At 45.5% G+C, this 24,233-nt stretch overlaps 1 protein-coding gene and 1 long non-coding RNA gene across 5 annotated transcripts in view; one reads left to right on the top strand and one right to left on the bottom strand.

The window, feature by feature from the left end:
• Window positions 1-1,633: 1,633 nt before the first annotated feature.
• On the bottom strand, window positions 1,634-4,553 carry LOC308585222. The gene is made up of 3 exons (XR_014007168.1): window positions 3,800-4,553; window positions 2,703-2,917; window positions 1,634-2,297 (listed from the first exon to the last, which is right to left on the bottom strand). It is a non-coding gene; the product is annotated as an uncharacterized lncRNA (long non-coding RNA).
• CP (ceruloplasmin) overlaps window positions 3,099-24,233 on the top strand; it is a 29,586-nt gene continuing 8,451 nt past the window's right edge. For 3 of the 4 annotated variants that reach the window (XM_081190047.1, XM_081190046.1, XM_081190048.1), the window contains exons 1-12: window positions 3,099-3,280; window positions 7,157-7,401; window positions 9,919-10,131; window positions 11,730-11,900; window positions 13,192-13,446; window positions 14,623-14,788; window positions 16,328-16,467; window positions 18,104-18,244; window positions 18,380-18,591; window positions 19,911-20,061; window positions 21,928-22,140; window positions 23,432-23,639. In XM_081190047.1, the coding sequence (XP_081046173.1) occupies window positions 3,126-3,280; window positions 7,157-7,401; window positions 9,919-10,131; window positions 11,730-11,900; window positions 13,192-13,446; window positions 14,623-14,788; window positions 16,328-16,467; window positions 18,104-18,244; window positions 18,380-18,591; window positions 19,911-20,061; window positions 21,928-22,140; window positions 23,432-23,639 (2,270 nt within the window). In that variant the 5' untranslated portion in view covers window positions 3,099-3,125. The remainder of the gene's footprint in view (window positions 3,281-7,156; window positions 7,402-9,918; window positions 10,132-11,729; window positions 11,901-13,191; window positions 13,447-14,622; window positions 14,789-16,327; window positions 16,468-18,103; window positions 18,245-18,379; window positions 18,592-19,910; window positions 20,062-21,927; window positions 22,141-23,431; window positions 23,640-24,233) is intronic. The other variant, XM_081190049.1, reaches the window with a different exon arrangement.

The following is a 24,233-nucleotide window of genomic DNA, read 5'->3' on the forward strand; positions in this document are numbered from 1 at the left end:
TCGAAGCTACCAGCAAGAGTTTGACCAAACTGCGGGAGGCAGTGGAAGACAGGAGTGCCTGGCGTGCTCTGGTCCATGGGGTCACGAAGAGTTGGACATGACTAAACGACTAAACGACTAAACAACAACAACATCTTTGCAGCAGGCCAGTTGATTATGGCAATCAACACAAACCCAGTTGTGCAGCTATAGGAAGAGAGCAGAAACCACTGAAAATGTCATTTGGATCATGCAGACATTATTTTCAGCAAACTGTTATTTTGAGACATGGGTTTAGATCTGGGCAGAGCAATCCTAACATCTGGCTGGACACATTGCGACATCTGAAGCCCTGCCCCTCGTGCTAACCAGGGCAGAAGGTAGGGATGCTGTTTGTTTTACTTTTTGCCGTGCCAGTTCCAGGTCCAGGTGGCTGCAAATGAGGACTCCGAGGATGATCTTGAGGGATCAGCAGATCCAAACTGCTGGCCCCAACCCCAAATGCCCCATATGGGGACTTACCACTCCCAGAAGCTTCTTCTCTCACTCTGTGCAGATGGGGTTTCTGCAGTGGAGTCCTTATCCTACCCCCTTCAACAGCAAAGATCAGGGTGTTGGGATTGTACTGCAAGATCACCTAAGGAAGTTCACAAAAGGAAAGTTTTCCAATCCGTTCTTTCCCATGCAACCAGAAGGTCCCTCCCCTAGCACCCTAGCCCATAGTAAAACATCAAACATTGTTGTTGTTGTTTAGTCGTTTAGTCGTGTCCGACTCTTCGTGACCCCATGGACCAGAGTGTTGGTTTCTGTTACCCTCACTGAGCTGCAGCTGGTAGTCACAAGACTATGTTTTCATTCCACAGTTCAAGTTACTGTTGGGTTCCCACGGGTAAGGGAGACTGGATGTGATGCAGACTGGTTTCCTGTTTCTTTGTTCTGTCGTTTCTTTGTTGAGAGAGTTGCTCTCTGCTCTCACAGAGGAAAGATGTAAATTTGTGTGTTTCTCCGTATAGCGAAATAAAATAGCAATGTAGCCATACCTTCCTCATCCTTTCGTTGCGGACTACGAGATTACACACTGCTGGGCTCAGGACAAAATGAGCCATATCAGCTCCAGATGGACCGGAGCTGAATAAACTAACACAGACAGGGACGCGGACTTAGAAAAAATATTGGGGGGGGGGGCCGGGAAAGCTCATGAATAATAAATAAGCTCATGAATATGCAAATAAAGTGGCTCCGGCCCTAAATAGGGCAAGCCACGCCCCCCAGCCAGCCGATTGGCTGGCTGGGAGGTGTGGCCAGTCGGGATTCCCCTGTTCTCGCGGGATTTCCGGCAGTGCCTTGGCAGTGGCGGTGGTGCTGCGAAGCAGCGAGGCAGGAGCCCCCGCCCCCGGGGATTCCCTAATCTCGCGGGGGACGGCCGGGGCTCTCCGATTAGGGCGCGCGGCTGGCTGGCTGACGAAGGAGCAGGTGGGGAGGAGGCGGGGGACGGCGGCGGCGCTCTGCTGGAAGGGCGCCCGCCCGAGATTATTGGGGGGGCTGAGCCCCCCCAAAAATTTTTTTGAGGGGGCTCGAGCCCCCTCAAGCCCCATGGAGTCGGCGCCTATGAACACAGAGCACGCCAGGCACTTCTGTCTTCCACTGCCTCCCGCAGTTTGGTCAAACTCATGCTGATAGCTTCGAGAACACTGTCCAACCATCTCGTCCTCTGTCATCCCCTTCTCCTTGTGCCCTCCATCTTTCCCAACATCAGGGTCTTTTCCAGGGAGTCTTCTCTTCTCATGAGGTGGCCAAAGTATTGGAGCCTCAGCTTCACGATCTGTCCTTCCAGTGAGCACTCAGGGCTGATTTCCTTAAGAATGGATAGGTTTGATCTTCTTGCAGTCCATGGGACTCTCAAGAGTCTCCTCCAGCACCATAATTCAAAAGCATCAATTCTTTGGTGATCAGCCTTCTTTATGGTCCAGCTCTCACTTCCATACATCACTACTGGGAAAACCATAGCTTTTACTATACGGACCTTTGTTGGCAAGGTGATGTCTCTACTTTTTAAGATGCTGTCTAGGTTTGTCATTGCTTACCTCCTGATACAGGGCTGCCTTCAGATGACGAATAAAAGTTATGTAGTTCTTTATCTCCTTGACATCTGAAAGGAGGGCGTTCTACAGGGAGGGCACCACTACTGAGTGGTTGATGATAGACTGTTAGATCCTATTTGCATTCCATACCTAATAAGTAACCACATGGTTAGATAAAAAGGCGGCCTTGGGTGGAGAGAAAAAAATCAGGCAGGAAATGTTGGTCTGACTTGAAACCTGGAAGGGATAAATATAATTTAATAAATATAATTAAAATGTCTGTGCTTCCCAAAAATTATTTTCCTATTCTGCGATGTATCAGTCTTTTTAACAGATAAAATTTGGAGAGAGTAGCGGAACTGACTGAATAGACAGATTCATCTGCGTGCATAAAAAACTAGTCATTCTTAAAATTGCGCATGACTCTTCCTATACTAAAAGGCATTGAATTTAGTCTTTGGCACTCTGCTATCAGGCTGCTAAATTTATATGGACTTTATCAACTGGATGAGCAATGAGGAAGACCAAACAAGCATGAATGTCGAACAAACCATTTGTAAAATCCCTCAGTACTTACTAGGGTGAATAAAGAAAAAGAAAAGGAGACCTCTTTCGAAATTTGACAACTTTAATATTACTGACCACATGGAATCCACGTCACTGTCTTGCTGCTTGAAACCTTATGTCGTAGAATGCAGGAAAATCCACTAGGACCATGTCCAAGAAAGTAGATGGGCATTGCTTTCACACCGGGGAAACTCCAAAAAAAAATCACGGGGAGCTTTAATCCTTTAAACCCTTTTGATGGGGGAAAGTTTCTTTTACAGAAGGTCTTATTTGCATTTGAAGGAGGTTGGCTGAAATCAAAAGGAAGTTTTTCTAAAAATACTAATCCGTCAGCTGCCCGAGTTACTGGCATCAAATCTGGCTGTTTATTCTAGCAAGCATTGTGCAATCTTTTAGTCTACTGAACTATGCAACAGCAACCATGGGGGCGGGTGCGTAGGGGAAATCCTGATCTTATAAAGGGAACACAATCTTCTATTACACTGGCAGCAACAGAAAATGGAGCTGTTCGTACTAAGCCACTTGCTGGCTTGCTGCTTCTTACAGGCCTGGGCAGCAGATAGGGAATATTACATTGGGATTACAGAAACGGATTGGAATTATGCTCCCGGGACAAAGAACATCATATCTGGAAATCCGTTTTCAGAAGATGAGTAAGTGATACTCGCTTTGGGCTAACTGTATTGAAAACAAGCTTTCGCCTTTTAGTATAGACGATTTATCTCTGTTGATTTTAATGGGTGCTCAGTAAATGCATGTTGTAGTACAGCCTGATGCAAAGAAGGATGAGACTCTGGTACTTGCAACAACAAATTTCAGCCGATGCAGTTTTCTTCAAGCTATGCCTGCAAAAATTGTATACGTGGCTTCTTTTCTTTATTGTCACATTAGTATACAGTGGTACCTTGGGTTAAGAACGTAATTTGTTCTGGAGGTCTGTTCTTAACCTGAAACTGTTCTTAACCTGAGGTACCACTTTAGCTAATGGGGCCTCCCGCTGCCGCTACACGATTTCTGTTCTCATCCTGAAGCAAAGTTCTTATCCTGAGGTACTACTTCTGGGTTAGCGGAGTCTTTAACCCATAGCTGTCAACTTACAGATTTGAAAATAAGGGACCAGCAGCCTTGAAAATAAGGGACCAGCAGCCAAAATAAGGGACCTGCAGCCTCACCTGTTCCAGGCACTCCAGTCTTCCTGTCCTTCTGCAGTCTGGTCAAACTCATGCTGGTAGCTTCGAGAACACTGTCCAACCAACTTTGTAACCAGAGGTTCAACTGAATAGAATCTGAATCACACGCACCACAAGGCCTATGCAGCCTCAACTTAAGATGGCTCCCCGGCCTGGCTTTGCACTGTAAAGTTTGCAGCAGCACGTGCAACAAAATGGCGCCCAGCATTCAAAACCCCCCTCAGCTTGCATTAACTAGCCACACACAAGGCATGCAAGCTCCACCCGCCAGTCGTTCTTAGACTTCTTATTGGGTGAGCAACACAGCCAAGCAACACAGTTGGAGCCTCCCTCCTCCCTGGCCGGCAGGGAGGGAGGGAGAGGAGCTGTTTCCTTTGAAATTTAAGGGACATCATTTAAGGGACATTTAAGGGACATCTATCAATAAGGGACAGCAGCGGGACATGGCGCTGGAATAAGGGACTGTCCCTTCAAATAAGGGACACTTGACAGCTATGCTTTAACCTGAAGCATCTGTAACCTGAAGCGTCTGTAACCCGAGGTACCACTGTACAGATTTGCTTCTATCGAAGTATACTGGCTGCTTAAGGACTACTTAAGAAAAAAAGTTGATTTGTATGGAAAGGAAAAGTGGCTCATGCGGTTCCTACAGGAATGCAGCGATGGCCACTAACCTAGGTGGCTTTAAAAGAGGAATCAACAAATTCATGGAGAAGAGGGATGTCGAAGGCCACTAGCCATGATGTCTATGCTCTGCCTCCATTCAGAGGCAGTAATACTTCTGAATACCACAGGAGGGGAGAGTGCTCTTTGTTACTGCTTGTAGGCTTCCCACAGGCGTCTGGCTGGCTACTGTGAGAACAGGATGATGGACTAGATGATTCAGCAGGGTCATCTTATGTTCTCCTCCAACCAGCCTGAGCGTTCAGCTTAATTTACTTGGCTTATGAGGAGTTTAGCTAATGTCCTGTGTCTATTGAGCGCTTGTTCTGATTTGTTTGTGCGGTGGTTACACAACACTGAACCTCCTGCACCCATCCTGATTTGCTTGTGATATGTTTATATGTGTTCATGTGGGCAATTCCTCCACCCAGGGCCACCTTACCCATAGGCGCTAGGGGCGCGGGGCCCCCGGGCGCCAGGCTCTCAGGGGCGCCAGGCCGAGAGTCTGGGGCCTGAGAGTTGAGTCCGGGGAAGAGCCCGCCTGTCGGTTTGAGTGCCACGGCTGGCTCTTCTGTTGTGGGCGGTTCTGAGCTGCGAGTTTGGGAGTGACCGAGACAGTGAGGCGCTGAGGTGACCGGCTGGCTCCGCCCTCCTGCGCGCCTGGGACTGGGCAACCTGGGGAGGGGGGCACAGGCCGGATCTTTGCACCCCAGCACCGCATACGCTTAAGACAGCCCTACCTCCACCTCACACTTTTCAATGCATTTCACTGTCACTTTCCAAATCATAAACGGTCCAAATATTTTCTTAAAGCCGACAGATCCTTTTAAGCTGCCGTCACTGCATGAATCTAAAGTTTCCCTGAGTTTTGATTCCCTCCCACAAAATACTGGCGCTCTGGAGGCACCCCAAAATGTTGTGGTGAGACAGTCTATACATCTAAATTAATTTAGAGTTATTTTTACAGTGCAATCCTATTCATGTCTACTCAGATGCATGCCCCATTGTGTGCAGTGGTTCTTGTGGTTTAAAATAAACCAGTTATAAACAAACAGTCATTCTGAGGAGAGAGGAGTGGTTTGATAAGAAGTGAGGTTGTGGCCACGGGTTCTGTGTTCGAGATGGATGTGGAAATGCAGAGATGGTAATCTCTGCTGGAGAAGTGTTGAAACAGGAAGCAAAAGCAGAAGATGGTCAAAGAGAAAAATCTGTTAATCCTTCCTCAAGGGCTCTCATGTGAGATGCGTTTGAGGACAATGACATGACACAATGAGCACTCAAAATCAACAAAGCTGATCCTGGCCTTTGCCCCTCCCTTTGCTTAATCTAGGCATCTTACCAACACCAGTCTCCTTGTCTTTGTTGAAAGCAGCTGGGCAAGAATGAGGAAAGAAATTCAAAGGACTGAGAAACAGTGCCTCTCAGGGGCTAGCAATAACCAGACACACAGAGTATTTCTGAAGAGCAAAGCAAAGGGAAAAGGCTGGGCGACACCAACAAGAGACATACAACAGACCTTCACTGCCATGGTGTGTCGGCAACTCTATTAGCTCTCTGACAAAGCACAGAGGCATAGGGTCCAATTTCTTTCTTGGTGTAAATTCACTGAGAACAGCGAAGTTGCACTGTGGGGTTGCTTTTGGTCTATGACGCTTGATGTTTCACTTTTAACCTCTACTTAAACCCTTTAGCCCTCAGGAATCTTAGCTATGAGGTGGAGTTTTAATGAAAGCTATTATCTTTGCAGAGGAAGAGAAGGAGACCTTCCAATTAAATATGAATTATTTGGACAGTCCAAGGAGAGCCATGACATGCACATCCGATTTAATTTGTGACTCACAGAGCTTCTTGTAAACAGGCTCATAGCCTGAGCCTTTGCAGCAACACTGGTCTCCTTTGGAAATCTCCTCCTTGCAGAGAAAAACCCAATAAGGAGAAACTACCCGTTGCACATTGGCAACCAGTCCTAGGTGGGGAAGCTTGGATGGGGAGTTTGCCAAATGTGTGTTGACATTTCAGTGGGTCTCCTCTGTTGCTGCACCCTGCTGAAAAAAGCCCATTCTCATGTTGCCAGCTTCTCATGGAGCAGGCACATGAAGAAGGGCCTCAGATGATGATCACAGGGTCCGTGTCAGTTCATATGTGGAGAGGCAGTCCTTGAGATATTGCGGTCCTGAGCCATTTAAGGCTTTATAGGTCAAAATCATCACGTTGAATTGGGCCCGGAAACCAATTGGCAGCCAGTGCAGTCAGGCCAGGACTGGTGCTCTAATTATCATTATTTATTGATATCATTAGCTGTTTTTAACATCTTGTACCTCTGTAAATCTTGGGATTTACTCAAGCCAGATGACATCTCCCTCTTGTGCATGGATGACGCCATTTTGTCTATGTAAGCAATGGCACTCGCCTCCAAACTTCGGAAATAGAAGGAATGATAATAATAGTTAATTTGAGACAAAACATATGCTGTGCAGAAGCAGTAATCATAGGACCGCAGAATTGTAGAGGTGGAGGGGACGACCCCCTGCAATGCAGGGATCTTTTGCCCAGTGTGGGGCAAAACCCCACAAGCCTGAGCTTAAGAGTCTCATGTTCTACTGACTGAGCTATCCCAGTGTACCCAGTATTTTTTTAATGGACTTACGCTAACATGATTGTGTGTTGATCCTTTAGACAAGCTGCTGTCTTTCTCCAACAAGGCCCAGACCGGATAGGAAGCACATACAAAAAAGCTGTGTACATGCAGTTCACAGACAACTCATACAGCCATATTATTGCAAAACCACCGTGGCTGGGCTTCCTGGGTCCCATTCTTAAAGCAGAAGTTGGAGACACACTCATCATCCATGTAAAGAATTTTGCGACAAGGGCCTACACACTCCACCCCCATGGTGTCAAATACACAAAAGAAAACGAAGGTAAACTTCCATTCATGTTTCAACAGTCTTCAGGAATACCAACTGATTCCATACCTTTCCTGTTTTGTAACAGAATTGCATCATTATGCCTGTAGACACCCACCTAGTGCTGTGATGAACACCTTGAATTACAGTCAGGGTAGCCAACTGACTGGGTAAATCAACTGGACAAATCTAGTATAGTTGGCAAGACTGAGGGGGCAGCTGCATCTCTGACATTTTTGTGCTGATATTAATGTCTGACTCGATCCAACTCCCCACAGGCATACAACCCTATGCGTGTAGGATAGGATGCGGGTAGCGCTGTGGTCTAAACCACTGAGCCTCTTGGGTTTGCCGATGAGAAGGTCAGCGGTTCAAATCCCCGTGATGGGGTGAGCTCCCGTTACTCTGTCCCAGCTCCTGTCAACCCAGCAGTTCGAAAGCATGCCAATGCAAGTAGATAAATAGGTACTGCTGTGGCAGGAAGGTAAACGGTGTTTCCATTCGCTCTGGTTTCCATCACAGTCCTCTGTGCACCAGTAGTGGTTTAGTCATGCTGGACACATGACCAGGAAAGCTGTCTGTGGACAAAAGCCGGCTCCCTCAGCCTGAAAGCAAGAAGAGCGCCGCAACCCTATAGTTGTCTTTGACTGGACTTAACTGTCCAGGGGTCCTTTACCTTTTACCTTACCTATGGGTGTAGGGTTCTTTTTCTGCAGCTAGGAAATCTGCCCCCCCAACACCTTCAATTTTGAGATGCAGGAGAAATTCGTTTGCTTCACATTTTAATCCCAACCTGCTCAGCCACACTTAACTTTGGTCTGTGCTTTCTAGGCAAAATTCTGAGTTTCCCAAATCTGTGTCTGAGCAGTTGTTTTTTTTCCTCCAGAGTTTTCCCCAGGGAAACCCAGATTATACCCCTGGATCAGAGCGAATGCCAATCTGCAGAAAACCCAATTGCTGTTTGTTCCGATTCATCAGTAAAATGTTTGCTTTCCCAGGGAAAGCAATGGGACAAAAAAACCCCACCACTCAAATCTGTCTTCTTCATTGGCGATCACTCGTAGCCGAGTAAGATTGTCTTCCATAAACAGGGTTTTAACAATGAGTCCGTAAGTGACTGTGGAGGCCAATTCTGGATCCACATGTCCTTCCACAGTGGGGACACTGGTTTCCGGGCGGGAGTTGATCACAGTGAGGATTTGCCAAGCGTGCCTTCCTCTTAGCACGTTTCTCCCTTGCGTCCTGAGTTCGAGTGTCTTCAAAGTCCATGACACCTTTGGTAAAGGCTGTTCTCCAACTGGAGCGCTCGCAGGCCAGTGTTTCCCAGTTGTCAGTGTTTAAACTACATTTTTAAAGATTTGCCTTGAGACAGTCTTTAATCCCTTTTTGTTGACCAACGGCATTTTGCTTGCCATTTTTAAGTTCGGAATAGAGTAGTTGTGCCAAATCTGAACCTGTGTCTAGAAACATGGCACAAAAGGAAATGTGAATGAGTCCAAAACTGCATTTCCCTAGCTAATGGATTGTGCCCAATGATAGTCATACTCAGAGGAGACCCACCAAAATTAATGGACATGACTACCTTAGGTCCAATACTTGCAATTGGTTGAACTTAATTGGCTACAAATAAGTATGTGAACTGAGGGGCAACTGTCTCCCAGTACATTTCTGAGCACAATTGAAAATGTTGATGCTGACCTTGAAAGCCCTAAATGGCCTTGGCCCAGCATACCTGAAGGAACGTCTCCATCCCCATCATTCAGCCCTGACACTGAGGTCCAGCGCCGAGGGCCTTCTGGCGATTCCCTCACTGCGAGAAGTGAGGTTACAGGGAACCAGGCAGAAGGCCTTCTCAGTAGTGGTGCCCGCTCTGTGGAACGCCCTCCCAACAGATGTCAAAGAAATAAACAACTATCTGACTTTTAGAAGACATCTGAAGGCAGCCCTGTTTAGGGAAGTTTTTAATGTTTGATGTTTTATCATGTTTTTAATATTCTGCTGGAAGCTGCCCAGAGTGGCTGGAGAAATCCAGCCAGATGGGCGGGGTATAAATAATAAATTCTTATATTATTATTATTTTGCAATACAATTCTGCAACCAAGAAATGTACGCAAACAGGCATATATTAGGGGCAAGTGGACTCAAACTGCATATGTTAGTGAAGTGGCTTTAAAGGTCTGCACCAACACTTTTAATTGTGCTCGGAAACGTACTGGGAGCCAATGTAGGTCTTTCAGGACCAGTGTTATATGGTCTCCAGTGGCCACTCCGAGTCACCAGTCAAGCTGCCACATTCTGGATTAATTGTAGCTTCCGGGTCACCTTCAAAGGTAGCCCCAAATAGAGTGCATTGCAGTAGTCCAAGCAGGAGATAACCAGAGCATGCACCACTCTGGTGAGACAGTCTGCGGGCACATAGGGTCTCAGCCGGCTTACCCAATGGAGCTGGTAGACAGCTGCCCCGGACACAGAGGCACTTGTACCAGTACTGTGATATATAATACCACGTTCACTATTTGTTGCATTTCCTAGGTGCACTTTATCCTGACAACACCTCAGGTTTGCAAAAGAAAGATGATGCCGTGGAACCAGGAGAACAGTATGTGTATAGATGGGAGGTAACTGAAGATCATGGTCCAGCAGCAGGAGATAATAACTGTGTGACCAGAATTTATCACTCACATATAGATGCCCCAAAGGATGTTGCTTCTGGGCTTGTTGGACCTCTGCTCATTTGCAAGAAAGGTAAGGGGAATATGGAAAATGACCGAGTGCTGCTTCCTTCCCCACCCCCCAAGAAACGAGAGTCAGAGAATCTTATCTGTTTGCAGTTCATGAGTTGTGTTTTTGAGAATTTATCTGAAGTTTATCTGTGTGAGTCACATGTGCTCCTCATTTCTCTGAGAGGTGAGTAGTTTCAAGGAGCAAATACAGCACAGGTCTGGGTTTCCTTTGAAGGAGAGAGCACTGGAAGGTCATGACTTTATTTATGAATATACAAGCAGAGAGTAGACGGAAGCAAACAGGATGTGTGTTCCTGCCAAACGGAAACCACTGCTTCACATGAGATCTGCAGACTGAGTCACCCTGCATCCTCTGATGTTTCTATAGCCATCAACCAATTCTGTTTCTTCCTGCTTCTCTTTCTCTCTGTCCCCAAACTGCTGCTTCTTATGGCTCTTCAAACACACGAACATCTTACACAAGCCTTTTTCTCACAATTGCAGTGTGGTGTGTGTGTGTGTGTGTGTGTGTGTGTGTGTGTGTGTTGCACCCAACACAACTGTCCTGGATAGCAATAGACTGACCACTGTTATTCATACTGTAGGAACCTCCAGATGACTCAGCTGCTATGCACTGCATGAGGAGTTACCTTTAGAGATTATTTGAACTATTAGGAAACTTTAATTGGTTAAAAAAATAACAACAACAACACTCCTAGATAGTTGACCAGCAAACGCATTAGGGTTGCCATGTGTCCTCTTTTTCAGCAATAAAATTTGGGACACATTGCATTTATTTGCTTTGAATGGTCATCATAGTGTCCTCTTTTTTGCTCTCCAAAATATGGCAACCCTAAAACACATCCCACCGGTTCTTAAACAGCTGACTTCTGGTCTGCTCTGTACTGTCTGCTGGTCTGTTTCTGATCACAGTTCAAAGGTTTTGGTTTAATCCTTTCAAGACCTTTCAAGCTTAGGATCTGGGAATCTAAAGGAGCATCACTCCCATGTGAACTTGCCCAAATGTTGAGATTGTCTTTGGAGACCTTTAGATAAAGAGAGTGGGTGACCACTGGGGGAAATTCCTTTTCAATAGCAACATCACATCCAACAACAGAAGGCTGCATCTCAGAACTGGAAAAGAGCCTTATTTGATCAGAAAAGCCCATCTAGTTCCACCACCATTCCAGTTCATTTGATGGCCTCAAGTTCTAGTTTTGTGATTTTAGATTTGTTTGATGTTGCTGATCCATTCAGGGTGTGCTGCTGTTTTAGCCATGATCTTTAACATGGTTGTGTGTGTGTGTGTGTGTGTGTGTGTGTGTGTGTGTGTGTGTGTTAGCTGCCTTGAGCATTTTTATTTCACATTGAAGGGTTTGCTATAAAGTATTTCAAATAAATAACCTCAAATGTCTCTCTTGGCATTTTCCTGCCTGAGTGAATGCCCACTATTCATGCACATGGAGAAAAACAAAAGAGCTGCATTTTCAGACACTGTAGCAGAAAATGGGTTGGCCTCTCTATCATACACCACTGGTGGGCATTTTTCTGGTAACAAATAGCTGGGAGACAAGAATTTCAGCAGGTAAATGTGCAAAATGTGTCCTTTGTTTACCTTAGGTACACTGCAGGGTGGAAAAGATAAGGATGTCGACCGAGAATTCATCCTGATGTTTGCTGTGGTAGACGAAAACTTCAGCTGGTACTTAAATGATAATATCAAGAAATACTGCTCTGAACCTGACAAAGTTGACAGGAATGAGGACTTCCAAGAGAGCAATAAAATGCACTGTAAGATTACCTTTCAGAACAAATTGTTTCATTCTTTTAAGAAACTTCTTTGCAACATGTACCGTATTTTTCGCTCTATAAGACGCACCAGACCACAAGACGCACCTAGTTTTGGGAGGAGGAAAACAAGAAAAAAAATATTCTGAATCTCAGAAGCCAGAACAGCAAGAGGGATCGCTACGCAGTGAAAGCAGCAATCCCTCTTGCTGTTCTGGCTTCTGGGATAGCTGCGCAGCCTGCATTCGCTCCATAAGACGCACACACATTTCCCCTTACTTTTTAGGAGGGAAAAAGTGAGTCTTATAGAGCAAAAAATACGGTATATGTGCGTATAACATTACAAGTAAGTTCCATAGATATTCACAACTTAGGCAAGATATTGAAAGTTATCCACAGCAGCAGGCAGTCAAGAGATATATTCTCCCTGAACATAGATGTTTCTGCCATAGTGAATCGTTTTTATATTGCTCCACACAAATATCTATATGGTGTATGAGTTACTCTAGATTGTACTTTTTTAAAAAAATATATATATATAGCACCTGTTTAGAAGCTAAGTAGCTGATCCGTAGCTGAATGGCAGACTGCTTAAATGCCCCAAGTTAGTCACTCTGAAGATTCTAAAAACAAGTACAAGATATAGAGTGGGCATCAAAGTTCAGTGGGTCTCTTGCAAGTTTCCACTAACAGACCCAGACCAGCAATGGCAGATTGGTGATGGGCCCTTATAAATCTCTGAACTATTGGCAGGTGTGCAACAACACTAACTTCTGATGTCATGCCTGGGGTCAAGATATTAGGTATAATAATCAATTAAGTGAAATCTACGACATCCATGTTCTAGATCTAAAGTGGGTTCTGCAAAAAGAAAGCCTGTTTCAGAGGTAGAGTTTTGTTGATTCCACCTCATCATGATTGATGGCGATAGGTTTTTTTGGGCTCAATCCAAGATGCTGGTGTTAATCTTTAAAGCCATGAATGGTTTGAGACCTGGATACTTTTGGAATGACCTATTTGTTCCAAAGCCATCAGTCTCAGGAGGTGAGGATGGTGTTAACCAGGGGTAGGGCCTTCCTAAGTGAGGTCCCCATCACCATGTTTCTTCAGGCAGTTATTGAAGACTTGGCTTTTTAAAAAGGCCTTTGGTTAATTAACTTTCACTGGTTCAATTCAATTTGTGCTGCTGCAATCCGTAAATAGATATTGCTAACATATTAATTTGAATGTACTCTGTTTTTTGGGGGAGGGCACCATGGTAGTTTGAAATAATCTTTTAACTTTTCTTTTAAAGCAATCAATGGATATATGTATGGGTATCTTCCCAATGTCACAATGTGTGCGGAAGAAAATGTGAAGTGGTATCTTTTTGGAATGGGTAATGAAGCCGATATCCATTCAGCCTATTTCCATGGGCAAGTCTTGACAGAAAGGAACCATCGAATTGACACGATCAGCCTCTTCCCGGCTACCTTCGTGGATGCTCTCATGGTGCCAAAGAATGATGGGCAGTGGCTGCTTAGCTGTCAAGTCAATGATCATATAGAAGGTACAAACCAAGGGTCTCTTTTTGCATACCAAAGAATTATAAATATTTTCTAGGTTCCGAAAGGTGTGTTCTATTGAAGCCTAGAGTTCACAGCACAGGGTTCACTCCTTAAGAAAGTAATAAGATTGAGACAGGCAAAAGGACAGAGACTTTAGATCAGGGTTGGAGAACCTCTGGCCTTCCAGATGTTGCTGCACTACAGGCTCCCATTATCCCTGGGCATTAGCCATGCTTGCTAGAGCTGGTGTGCATTGTAGTTCAGCAACATCTGGAAGCCCAAAGTTTCCCCACACCTGTAAATCTGGGGTGGCTCCCTTTTTTGTCAAATGGGCCAGCTTCATCCTTGACCAACCCACTGGGGCCCACATGCAAGCAGTGGGTGTGGTTGGGGATCGGGAAGGAATTCATCAAACTCAAATTGCAAATAATCAGATCTGGGCAGACCATGAGCTGGGTTGGATCAGGGGTCTACAGAATCCACAGCCCCGCAGAATCCTTTACAAGGTTGCTGCCTCTGTTCCTGAAAAAGGTGTTTCTGGCTTTTAATCCTCTTGGGGGGAAAACAGGCAATACAGCTGCCCAGAGCCTGGAACAGCTGGCAGGTGAAGCTCCACAAATGGGGCTCTTTGTCGCTGCATTCTTTAAATTCAATATAGGAAGTCCCCTTGAGAGTGATGGGCCTTGATGATATTTCATTGCTTTCAGGGGGAATTGAACAGGAGAAAACAAGTCTGCGCTAGGGAGCAATTCATTTCACTTTCTCTAACAAATTTGCTTAACTGAGCCGCTCAGATATACTGAATAAAATTATAAGGTTCTGATAACTCATGAAAGACACCCTTCTCCAATTTTGTGGCTCCCAGATGTTTTTGATTACGTCTCCCATTAGTCTAAGCCAGCACAGCTGCTTCCTGGGGATGTTGGGAGTTGTAGTCAAAAAAATCTGGAGACCACCAGGTTGTAGAAAGCTGCTGCAGATTCTTGCTGATCAACACAAGCAAGTGAATGCTCATAGCTTTTATAGTGCTTCATGTTAAGGTGATTCTTCATGAGGAAATATGGACCTGGGGCTTATTAAAGCAAACCTTTAACTTTAAAGAGTCTTCAATCTGTTTGCAGAGATTCCCAGAATTTGAAGTATCCTAACGCCATGTGTTCTGTCTTTCTTTTCTTCAGGCGGCATGCAGGCCATTTTTGAAGTGAAAAACTGTAATAGCCATATCCCCTCTCCCAAGAAGAGCACCATAGCAAGGCACTATTACATTGCAGCAGAGGAACATGTGTGGAACTATGGCCCATCTGGAATAAATAACTTCACAGGGGAACCATTAATTCTGGATGAGTAAGTATTGCCTTTTAAGCTATCAAGCAAACAGCAGCCAGATGATTGCATGAAAAAAATGTGTGCTTCCAATGCACTCACCAGCAGAGCTGTTCAGTCTTCATAAGCAGCTGTCTGGGAGGGGTGTGTGGAGCAATCCAATCCAGCAGTGCCTTTCCTTTGTTTGTATGTTCAGATTTTTTTTAGCAGGGAGGGAAGTATAGAGTCAAGTCTGCACAGGAAGATGTGGACCTGGTCTGGTACCAGCCCCTGGCATCCTAGGGCAGCTGCTGGGGACCCAGTGCCCCCAAAGGACCCACCAGGGCTTATACTTACCTTGGGTTCTCAACATCGTGCAGCTAGGCTTGTGAGCTTCAATTACCTACAAGGCATGACACTACATTAGGCACTCTGTGGTATTGTGGGAAATTAAAATGGCAGCTCCCAGGCGTTCTTGGGTTCCCATTGCTGCAGCTATGGGGAAGCCCATTAATGTAAGAGGGGTCACTGTCCTGGCCCTACCCTTTGCCTTGTGCATATCAGTTGCCTCAGGGACACGGGTGACGCTATGGTCTAAACCACTGAGCCTTTTGAGCTTGCCAGTCAGAAGGTCAGCGGTTTGAATCCCCATGATGGGGTGAGCTTCCATTGCTCTGTCACACTTTCTGCCAACCTAGCAGTTCAAAAGCACACCAGTGCAAGTAGATAAATAGGTGGGAAGGTAAACAGTGTTCCCGTGCGTTTCTGTCACAGTGTTTCGTTGCGCCAGAAACGGTATAGTTGTGCTGGCCACATGACCCAGAAAGCTGTCTGGACAAATGCTGGCTCCCTCGGCCTGAAAGCGAGATGAGCGCCGCAACCCCATAGTCGCCTTTGACTGGACTTAACTGTCCAGAGGTTCTTTACCTTTACCTATCAGTTGCCTCAGTGGTGGATGGGAACGTCATACCCCTCAAGTGCCCCAATTAAATCAGGACACCCCGTTTTTTGAGCTCTGTGCTTTCTTGCGGGTCACGTGACCCAGAAGACGCACATCCTGGCTTTAGGCCTGGACTTGTTGGAGGGTGTGGAATGTGAGAGTCTGGTCGGCCCTCCTCCTTCTTCTCCTTCAGGCCACTGACTGAAAAGGTGATGTGATTTGGAAAGAGGAAGGTTAATGTGATAGAATTGATTCCTAGAGAGGAGAGACAGGGAAGGGAATGTCACCAGCAATCTAGGAAATAGAGCAATTGATACAGGTCATGACTAGCTGGAACAGCAGCACAAGAGGACATAGTCCATAGCAAATTCCCAGTGTGGAAGCAAATGTTGTTAGCTTTTGCTCCTTTAAAATCCCTTCATTGTAGTTCTTCCATACTGCCAGTAAGACTGACCATTTGGGCCTCCAGGTGGAGTCCAACTATCCAAATCACTTTTATCCCAAGTTATGCCATTCAAAGCCAAACAACAGAAGAAATTAGAATGAGATGAGGACTAAACAATTTTAGTATGATGCAGAAGGTCTTTCTCTTAGCCGTTAACTGAATGCAGCTCTTGAAAATAATTCGTGTTGCTGCACAGGGAGTCCAAGACATTTTTTGAAAAAAGCGAACAAAGGATTGGTGGATCTTACAAAAAAGCTCTTTTCGTTGAGTATACCAGCAGTGAATTTTCACAGCGCCGGAAGAGGCTCCCTAGTGAAGAACATCTTGGGCTTTTAGGTAAGACTGTTTTTAGCCTCTGGCAATCAAAAGCAGAGGAGATTTTCAGTTTCCTAGGCTGAGTCTTTCAAGGCTGAAGACAATACACCTTCTGAGAGGTAAAAGCAATGGTGTCACTTGTTTGGTGTCTGAGTACTGCAAAGGGGTCTGGCAATGTGGTTTTACCCAAAGTGACTGTGGATAGGAGCCTGAGACTTGACACTAAAGAAACCAAAACAGTCCTTTAATACAGGAGTGGGGAACATCATGCCCAGAGTCAAAATGTTACTGTTGTGGCCCCCACTAGCACACCCTGTGCTCGGGCTCTTGAGTCAGTTGTTGGCATTAAAAGTTTTATTCCAAAATTCTCTACAGCACCCAAACGTAAGTAGACTTACAAAGTCAGGAAGCATGGCAGATAGGCAGAAAAAAGACATTGACACAACATTTGACACACCCTCGTGGGTGGCGCTGTGGGTTAAACTACTGAGCCTAGGGCTTGCCGATCAGAAGGTCGGCGGTTCGAATCCCCGCGACGGGGTGAGCTCCCGTTGCTCAGTCCCTGCTCTTGCCAACCTAGCAGTTTGAAAGCATGTCAAAGTGCAAGTAGATAAATAGGTACCGCTCTGGCGGGAAGGTAAACGGTGTTTCCGTGCGCTGCTCTGGTTCACCAGAAGCGGCTTAGACATGCTGGCCACATGACTCGGAAGCTGTACACCGGCTCACTCAGCCAATAAAGTGAGATGAGTGCCGCAACCCCAGAGTCGGTCACGACTGGACCTAATGGTCAGGGGTCCCTTAACCTATACCTGAGCATTCCCTTCGAAGAGCAGGGTGGGCACCTTCATTCATGTGGCTGAGGTATGAAGACTCAAAACTGGGGACTCAGCTACATTAGTAAAGAAATAACAAATTGAATGTATTTTAAACATGTAACACTAGATGGTGACAGAGAGCAAGAATTGTTTAAAACGACATTTCCCACAGGATTTTTTTATCCTTTTTAAAAAACGATCTAAGTTCTCACTTATCTATAGTGTTTTTCTACTCTGGGAAAGCAAGTAGGCTGGGCATGTGGAGTCTGTTCACACCAGTACAGTCACTTCTGCATTTTTGGTGATGGCGGTAGAGACGATAGGGCTGACTCACGGTCAGGTTTATCCCTCCACGCCTCCCCTGAGGACAGTAGATCTATGTTGTCAGAGAGCGCTGCCAGGGGCAGCACATTGACTGGCTGGGATACCCCATCCAATGACACTGAGGCAGGCCATTTTCCTGACAACCCATTTGGCCCTCCTCCCAGGTCTAGGTCCCCACCTCCCGATCTGCTGGACCTCTCCCTGGGGCCAAAGTCCTCCACCCGGTCCTGTGGATCACCTCCCACTCTACTGGGCTCCTCCCATGGGCCAGATTCCTGCAGTTCCTTGACCTCTTCCTTCCCGTCTGACCACTCCCACCAAGATGTTTCCATGGGGGGTCATGAGAGCAGCTTGCCAGCTGACGCTTGGGACCCTTCCTAAGCCACATCTCCATACAAGCTTTGTACCACACCTTATTCAAGTGTTTTTGCTGAGAGGCAAGTGTGTTTGAGCTGCAACCGTGATTAAGATATAATAGTTTTAATTTGTGTTGTTGGGTTTGTGTGATTTTTAACTAGGACCTGTCATGAGGGCAGAAGTTGGTGAGACCATCCAGGTGACGTTTCTTAACAGGGCAACACACCCTTTCAGCATTCAGCCGCATGGGCTGAGCTACAACAAAGGCAATGAGGGTGCCTTCTACAACACCATCTCTGGAGGTGAATATTTATCTTAAGGGAATGATGTAAATCTTCCGTTGCATCCATTGGACGAGGTAAACCAACTTTCTTAACATGCTTCCCATGATACAACTACTTAGGGGCATTTCTTTCTTGATGATGAACTTAATGTAGGACCTGCAAGCCCATCCTCGCATGTGAATCCTGGAGAAAAATTCACTTATGAGTGGGAGGTTCCTGAAACCGTGGGTCCTACTCCGGACGATCCAGATTGCCTTACTTGGATTTATTATTCAGCATCGGATTCAGTCAAGGACAGCAGCTCTGGCCTAGTGGGCACATTCTTGGTGTGCAGGAAAGGATCGCTGCTTCCTTCAGGGAAACAGGTAATGCAGGAATAATTGAAATCCTCCTCTTTGTATCACCTACCTTTTTGGTGCCAGCCGCACATTTGGGATTTTGAGAAACTCTGGTGAGTGTTGGTCACAAAATGGCTGCTTCAGGGGCATAGCATAATGGCCGCCACATCTTAAAGACAAAATGGTGTGGGCATACCTCTCCCCACCCCAACGGCACCTACATCAGCCACCACCACCCACCCTCACAGATAGAAGTGCTTCTGTTCTGAACAGAGGAGCAGAAGAGAGGATAGGTGTCAAATTCTGGCATCGAATGAGGTGTGGTCATTTTTAAGGGGATGTGTTCAATGTAGTAGAGACTGAAAAAAGGAGGTGAGCAAGGATTTATTGATTTTTGAGAAGATACTTACTGAGATCTTTTCTTGGCTGCCATACTGGGGGCACACTGGTTCCTGTGGGCACCACATTGACTCATTGCCTTTACCATAGCTGTCAACTTTTCCCTTTTCTTGCGAGGAATCCTATTCGGAATAAGGGAATTTCCCTTAAAAAAGGGAAACGTTGACAGCTATGGCCTTTGCCCACTGCTATCCTCCAGAAAACCCTTTTTTTTTTTTTAGTGCTATGTTGGAGCAAACATCAGGGGTGCCAACTTAGACAAAATATTGGGGGCTCCCAGAGAAGCCCCCTCCCCAATAGATCACAAGATGTGACACACGCACACCATTTGAATGACAATGCCCATCAACTTAGGGGCGTCTGCCTCCTCAAATATTTTATTGGGGGCAGGGCAAAGGGACCTCAGCCCCTAGGAGTTGGCTCCTTTACATAGAAGACTCGATTGATGTTTGCTCCAGTTCAGCGGTAAACAGTGAGTTTTCCTGAGGGAAGGCGGCAAGCAGAGGTGTGGGTGAGCCCTGACTTTCTAATCTCCAGCAGCATAGGAAGTCATTTGCTGGGTGATTTGAAAAAAAGCACCCCAGAACCTGAAAGGCGTTTGTAAGGATGTTGGATAAGGAGCTGCACATTGTTTTACAGATACAGTGGTACCTCGGGTTACAGACGCTTCAGGTTACTTACTCTGCTAACCCAGAAATAGTACCTTGGTTAAGAACTTTGCTTCAGGATGAGAACAGAAATCGTGCTCTGGTGGCACGGTGGCAGCAGGAGGCCCCATTAGCTAAAGTGGTGCTTCAGGTTAAGAACAGTTTCAAGTTAAGAACAGACCTCTGGAATGAATTAAGTTCTTAACCCGAGGTACCACTGTAGCTAGCCCCAGCCAGTTTAATAGTGTTTTCCCACATGTGTCCCCACCCCCACACTTTTACACTTGCTCTTTTCCACAGAAAAATGTAGACAAGGAGTTTTTCCTCCTCGCCACAGTATTCGATGAGAATCTGAGCTGGTATCTGGATGACAATATTGCGCTATCTGGAGGAAATCCTATGCAGATTAATAAGGAGGATGAAGATTTCCAGGAATCCAACAAGATGCATTGTAAGTTTATTGTTTTGTTTTGTTTATTGAAATGACGATGCCAAATTCTTTACCCCATCTCCCCCACCCCAATCACCTCCCCAAACAAACACTTATTCAGAGAAGGTCTCTGGGGAAGGTCTTTCACCCTGGCTCAGATGGGCAGGGGCGGCCTGTCCCATTTTGCCGCCTGAGGCAAAATGGTAAAGTGCCGTCTTCCCCAGCTGCTGCCCCTGCCCACCTCGCTAACTGGGGTTGTACAGCTTCCAGGTTCTGGCAGTGCCCCCTCCCCCAATGAGATGTGGCAATGGCTTCCAGTTTCTGGCAAGATCCCGCCAGTACCCAGAAGCCAATGCTGCAGCCCCTTCTCTTTGCTTCTCCAGCAGTGGTGGCTGGGGCTATTCTCCACTGAAGTTCTGCCACCCAAGGCAGCTGCGGCCCAGCCCTACATCTGGGGATCAGCCCATAGAACGTAAGCAATTGGAACTTACATAGGTTCAAGACCCCAAAATGGGCATTCTGGGAGCATGCCCAGAACAAGGAGAGACATTCTGGGAGCATGCCCAGAACAAGGAGAGACCGACGCCTATTCAAAACTTCCTTATGCTCAGTCACATGATACAGCCACCAGGAACTTAACCAGCAAAAGTGTGGGGTCAAATTCCTCCTGAAAGGAGCTTAGTTAGAATTTCTATAGTTAGAATTGTTGGGATACTGCCAGGGAGATAAAGCCCATCATGGCCCCCACGTCGTCTCCGGACGATCCATCGATCTCCCGTAGATACAGTATCAGCAATTAGCGGCACGAGCTCCAGAAAATAGCTTGTGACATTCCAGAGCTGATGCACACTCTATCAGCAGATAATTCACAGCAGAAGTTGCACGCAGGAGAGCATATTTACAAGTTTATTCAGCGTTGGTCAGAACAAAGAAAAACATGACTGCCTGCTTCAGTGTCTCTGACACAGAGAGAGAAACGAAAGCAATAGAAAACATAAACATCCTGTGAACAGGAAATGCGCAGACTCTGTGACTCACAAAGCCTGCTCCCTTTTAAGGTGGAACGGAAATGTCCTAACAAGAATTGCTCTGTGTTTCTCAGCGAGTAATGGGGAATGAGATTGCAGTCTATCATTCTCTCATTCCTTGGGCAATAGGAGAAATAGTTTCGGAGACTTGGGTGCTTTCAATCAAGAAGCCACTGTTCCATGAAATAATTATTCATTCAGCACATAAACTATGGCACACACTCCCACAGGAAGCAGTGATGGTCACCAGCTTGGATGGCTTTAACAGAGAATTAGGCAAATTCACAGAGGAGAGAGCTATCAGTGAATACTAGCCATGATGGCTGCAGTCAGAGGAAGCCACACTTCTGAATATTAGTTGCTGGAAACCCCAGGAAGGAAGAATGCTATTGTGGTCAGATCCTGCTTATGGGTTTCCTGTGGCCACTGTGGAACATGATGCTGGACCACATGGGCAACTGACCTGATCCAACTGGCTTTCCTTACTTTGTTAGATTCATTTATTCCAGTGAGTTTGAGTAGGACTTAGCTGAATCCGATCCTAAGATTCTACAGTTCACTCCTGTGTGACTTGGAGCAGAATCCAGATAAGACAGCAAATATGTGCATAGATGCATGTTTAATTAGATGTAAGCCCTATTAGCAGGGTGAAATTTATGTCTGAATAAAGATACATAGGATTGGACTACATGTGTTATTAAATATTTCAAATAGATGGAAGATGATGGCTTGTTTAATTTGCAAAAACTGTAAGCACATAGTATGCATCTTTCCTTTTTGCTATTGAACTATATTATGTTAGTTGTGGGATTTTGAACCTGAATGTGTTTAAACATCAATTTGCACCTTTCTTTTGCAGCCTTAAATGGATACATGTACGGAAGCCAGGAAGGCCTTGAGATGTGTAGTGGAGACACAGTTTCATGGCATTTGATTGGCTTGGGTTCAGAGGTTGACATTCATGGAATACATTTTTCAGGAAATACCTTTTTGACTAAAGGAGGAACAAAGGCTACAGCTAATCTCTTTCCACATAGCTCTCTCACAGCTCTTATGAAGCTTGACTCAGAAGGTGAATGACGACAATTGTACTTACTAATTTTAAACCATCCATTTGGTTATATGAACTTCTCAGTTTACAGTCTCTGGACCAGCAAATTATTTCTAAAAGGGGGAAACTGAGTCGCCATCTCTCCTTAGTCCTGTACTTAGTTTGAAGAAAACTTAACTATGGAACTCGCACCCCAATGAAATTTCTGTGGCAGAGTTGAGCAATTTTCAAAGCGAGGTTAGATATCAATGGAAAATTATACCAGTAACTGCTAGCTGATTATGCAAAACTCTGCCTCCATCCGACACTGTTCTGTAGCTGGCTCTACCCCTGCAGCACCATTTTGTGACTGGTGGGCCTTGGTAATTTTCAGCCTTCTCAAGTCAGCCATATGTGTAAAAAGCTTGGAAAACCCCTGCTCTAGCTCAAGTCTAGGAGGTGGTCTAGTGTGCACTCCTGCTGGAAATGCTAAGAATTAGTGGAGTTGTTTTTTCTCTCTTGTATCCTTCTCTTGAGAACCTTCAATTGCATAATGAGTAAATAGTATTCTGGTCCTTCTCTTTTCTGTTGAGTGTGACCCATGGGTAAGCAAACTAAGGCCTGGGGGCCGGATCCGGCCCAATCGTCTTCTAAATCCAGCCCATGAATGGTCTGGGAATCAGTGTATTTTTACATGAGTGGAATGTGTCCTTTTATTTAAAATGCATCTCTGGGTTATTTGTGGGGCATAGGAATTCGTTCATTCCCCCCCCCCCAAATATAGTCCACCCCCCCCCAGGTCTGAGGGACAGTGGACCGGCCCCCTGCTGAAAAAGTTTGCTGACCCCTTCAGTTGCCCCTTTGCTTGGGACAAAAAGATAGCTGGTTTATTTTTATTTATTTTTTAAAATTGTACTTGTCTCTGAATCCTCAGTGTGTTACATTGAAAAATATTCCACTTGACCTGCTTCTTCATCTTGACCAATTTATATATTACACATCTCTGCAGCTCGGGATAACACTTCCTTCATTTGAAGAAGTGAGCTGACACCCACTTCAGGAAAGCTGATACCATAATAAGTGTTTTAGTCTTTAACACGCCACAATGCACTTTGTTGTTTTTGCTGCAAGAGACTATAGTTTACTAAGGGTGTTAGGGACCGTAGCTCTGAAGGGTTTCCAGGATCCTTTGCTTTTTCAAATGCTTGATGTGTACGTAGTCTAATGAGGCTCCTCCATTATTTTAGTTCCTGCAACGCAGGCCAGGCCATCATATTTCCTGGGTGTGCTTGGTTTGGATTCATTTGTTTGCTCCCTCTCTTTGTTTCTCCAGGGGTATTTGAAGTGGCCTGCATGACTACAGATCATTTCACAGGGGGTATGAGACAAAACTATGAAGTGAGGAAGTGTGCTTCATCACCAGAGGATAATGAGGTATATACCCATGAAAAGACCTATTACATTGCAGCAGTAGAAATAGAATGGGACTATTCCCCCAGCAGGACCTGGGAGCAGGAGAGGCATCACTTCCATGATGAAAGGTAAGGCCAGATCAAACAATAAATTCCTAGAAAAGCATATCTGAGATTGCTCACTTTTCCTTTCCATCCTTTTGTAGCAGACATGGATCCCAAGTGGTTGGTCTAGGCTCGGTGAGACCCAAGTCAAAATCCTCACCAGCCTAGTCACCAGCTATTAGCCTAACCTACCTCACAAATTTGTTGTGAGAATAAAATGTGCAAGGATGGGGCAGGGGACCACATAGCTATCCTTAAGCTCTTTGGAGGAATGGTGGGAAAAATAAAACAATACTTCTCTGACATATTTAAATGTAAAATGTAATGAATGCATGGCAAACAATAATTAGGTGGTGTCTAGTATCACTAGTGGTGATACTAGAGCGCAAGGAAATGCTGTTTACCTTCCCACCGCAGTGGTACCTATTTATCTACTTGTGTTCCTGATTCTACTATGAATTATGCATTTCATGTAGCAGATTTCATAGGGAGCATTTTTTCCCTGCTTCCGGCTTCCCTGTGTGGATTATTTTATGAATGCACAAGGGATGAGTTTCTTTTTTATGTAGAGTGCAAAAAATATTTAGGACTGGCACATCTCCATATCATCTCCGAGGA

This window comes from Podarcis bocagei (assembly GCF_964188305.1).
Source record: "Podarcis bocagei genome assembly, chromosome: 4".
Taxonomy (NCBI): Eukaryota; Metazoa; Chordata; class Lepidosauria; order Squamata; family Lacertidae; genus Podarcis; species Podarcis bocagei.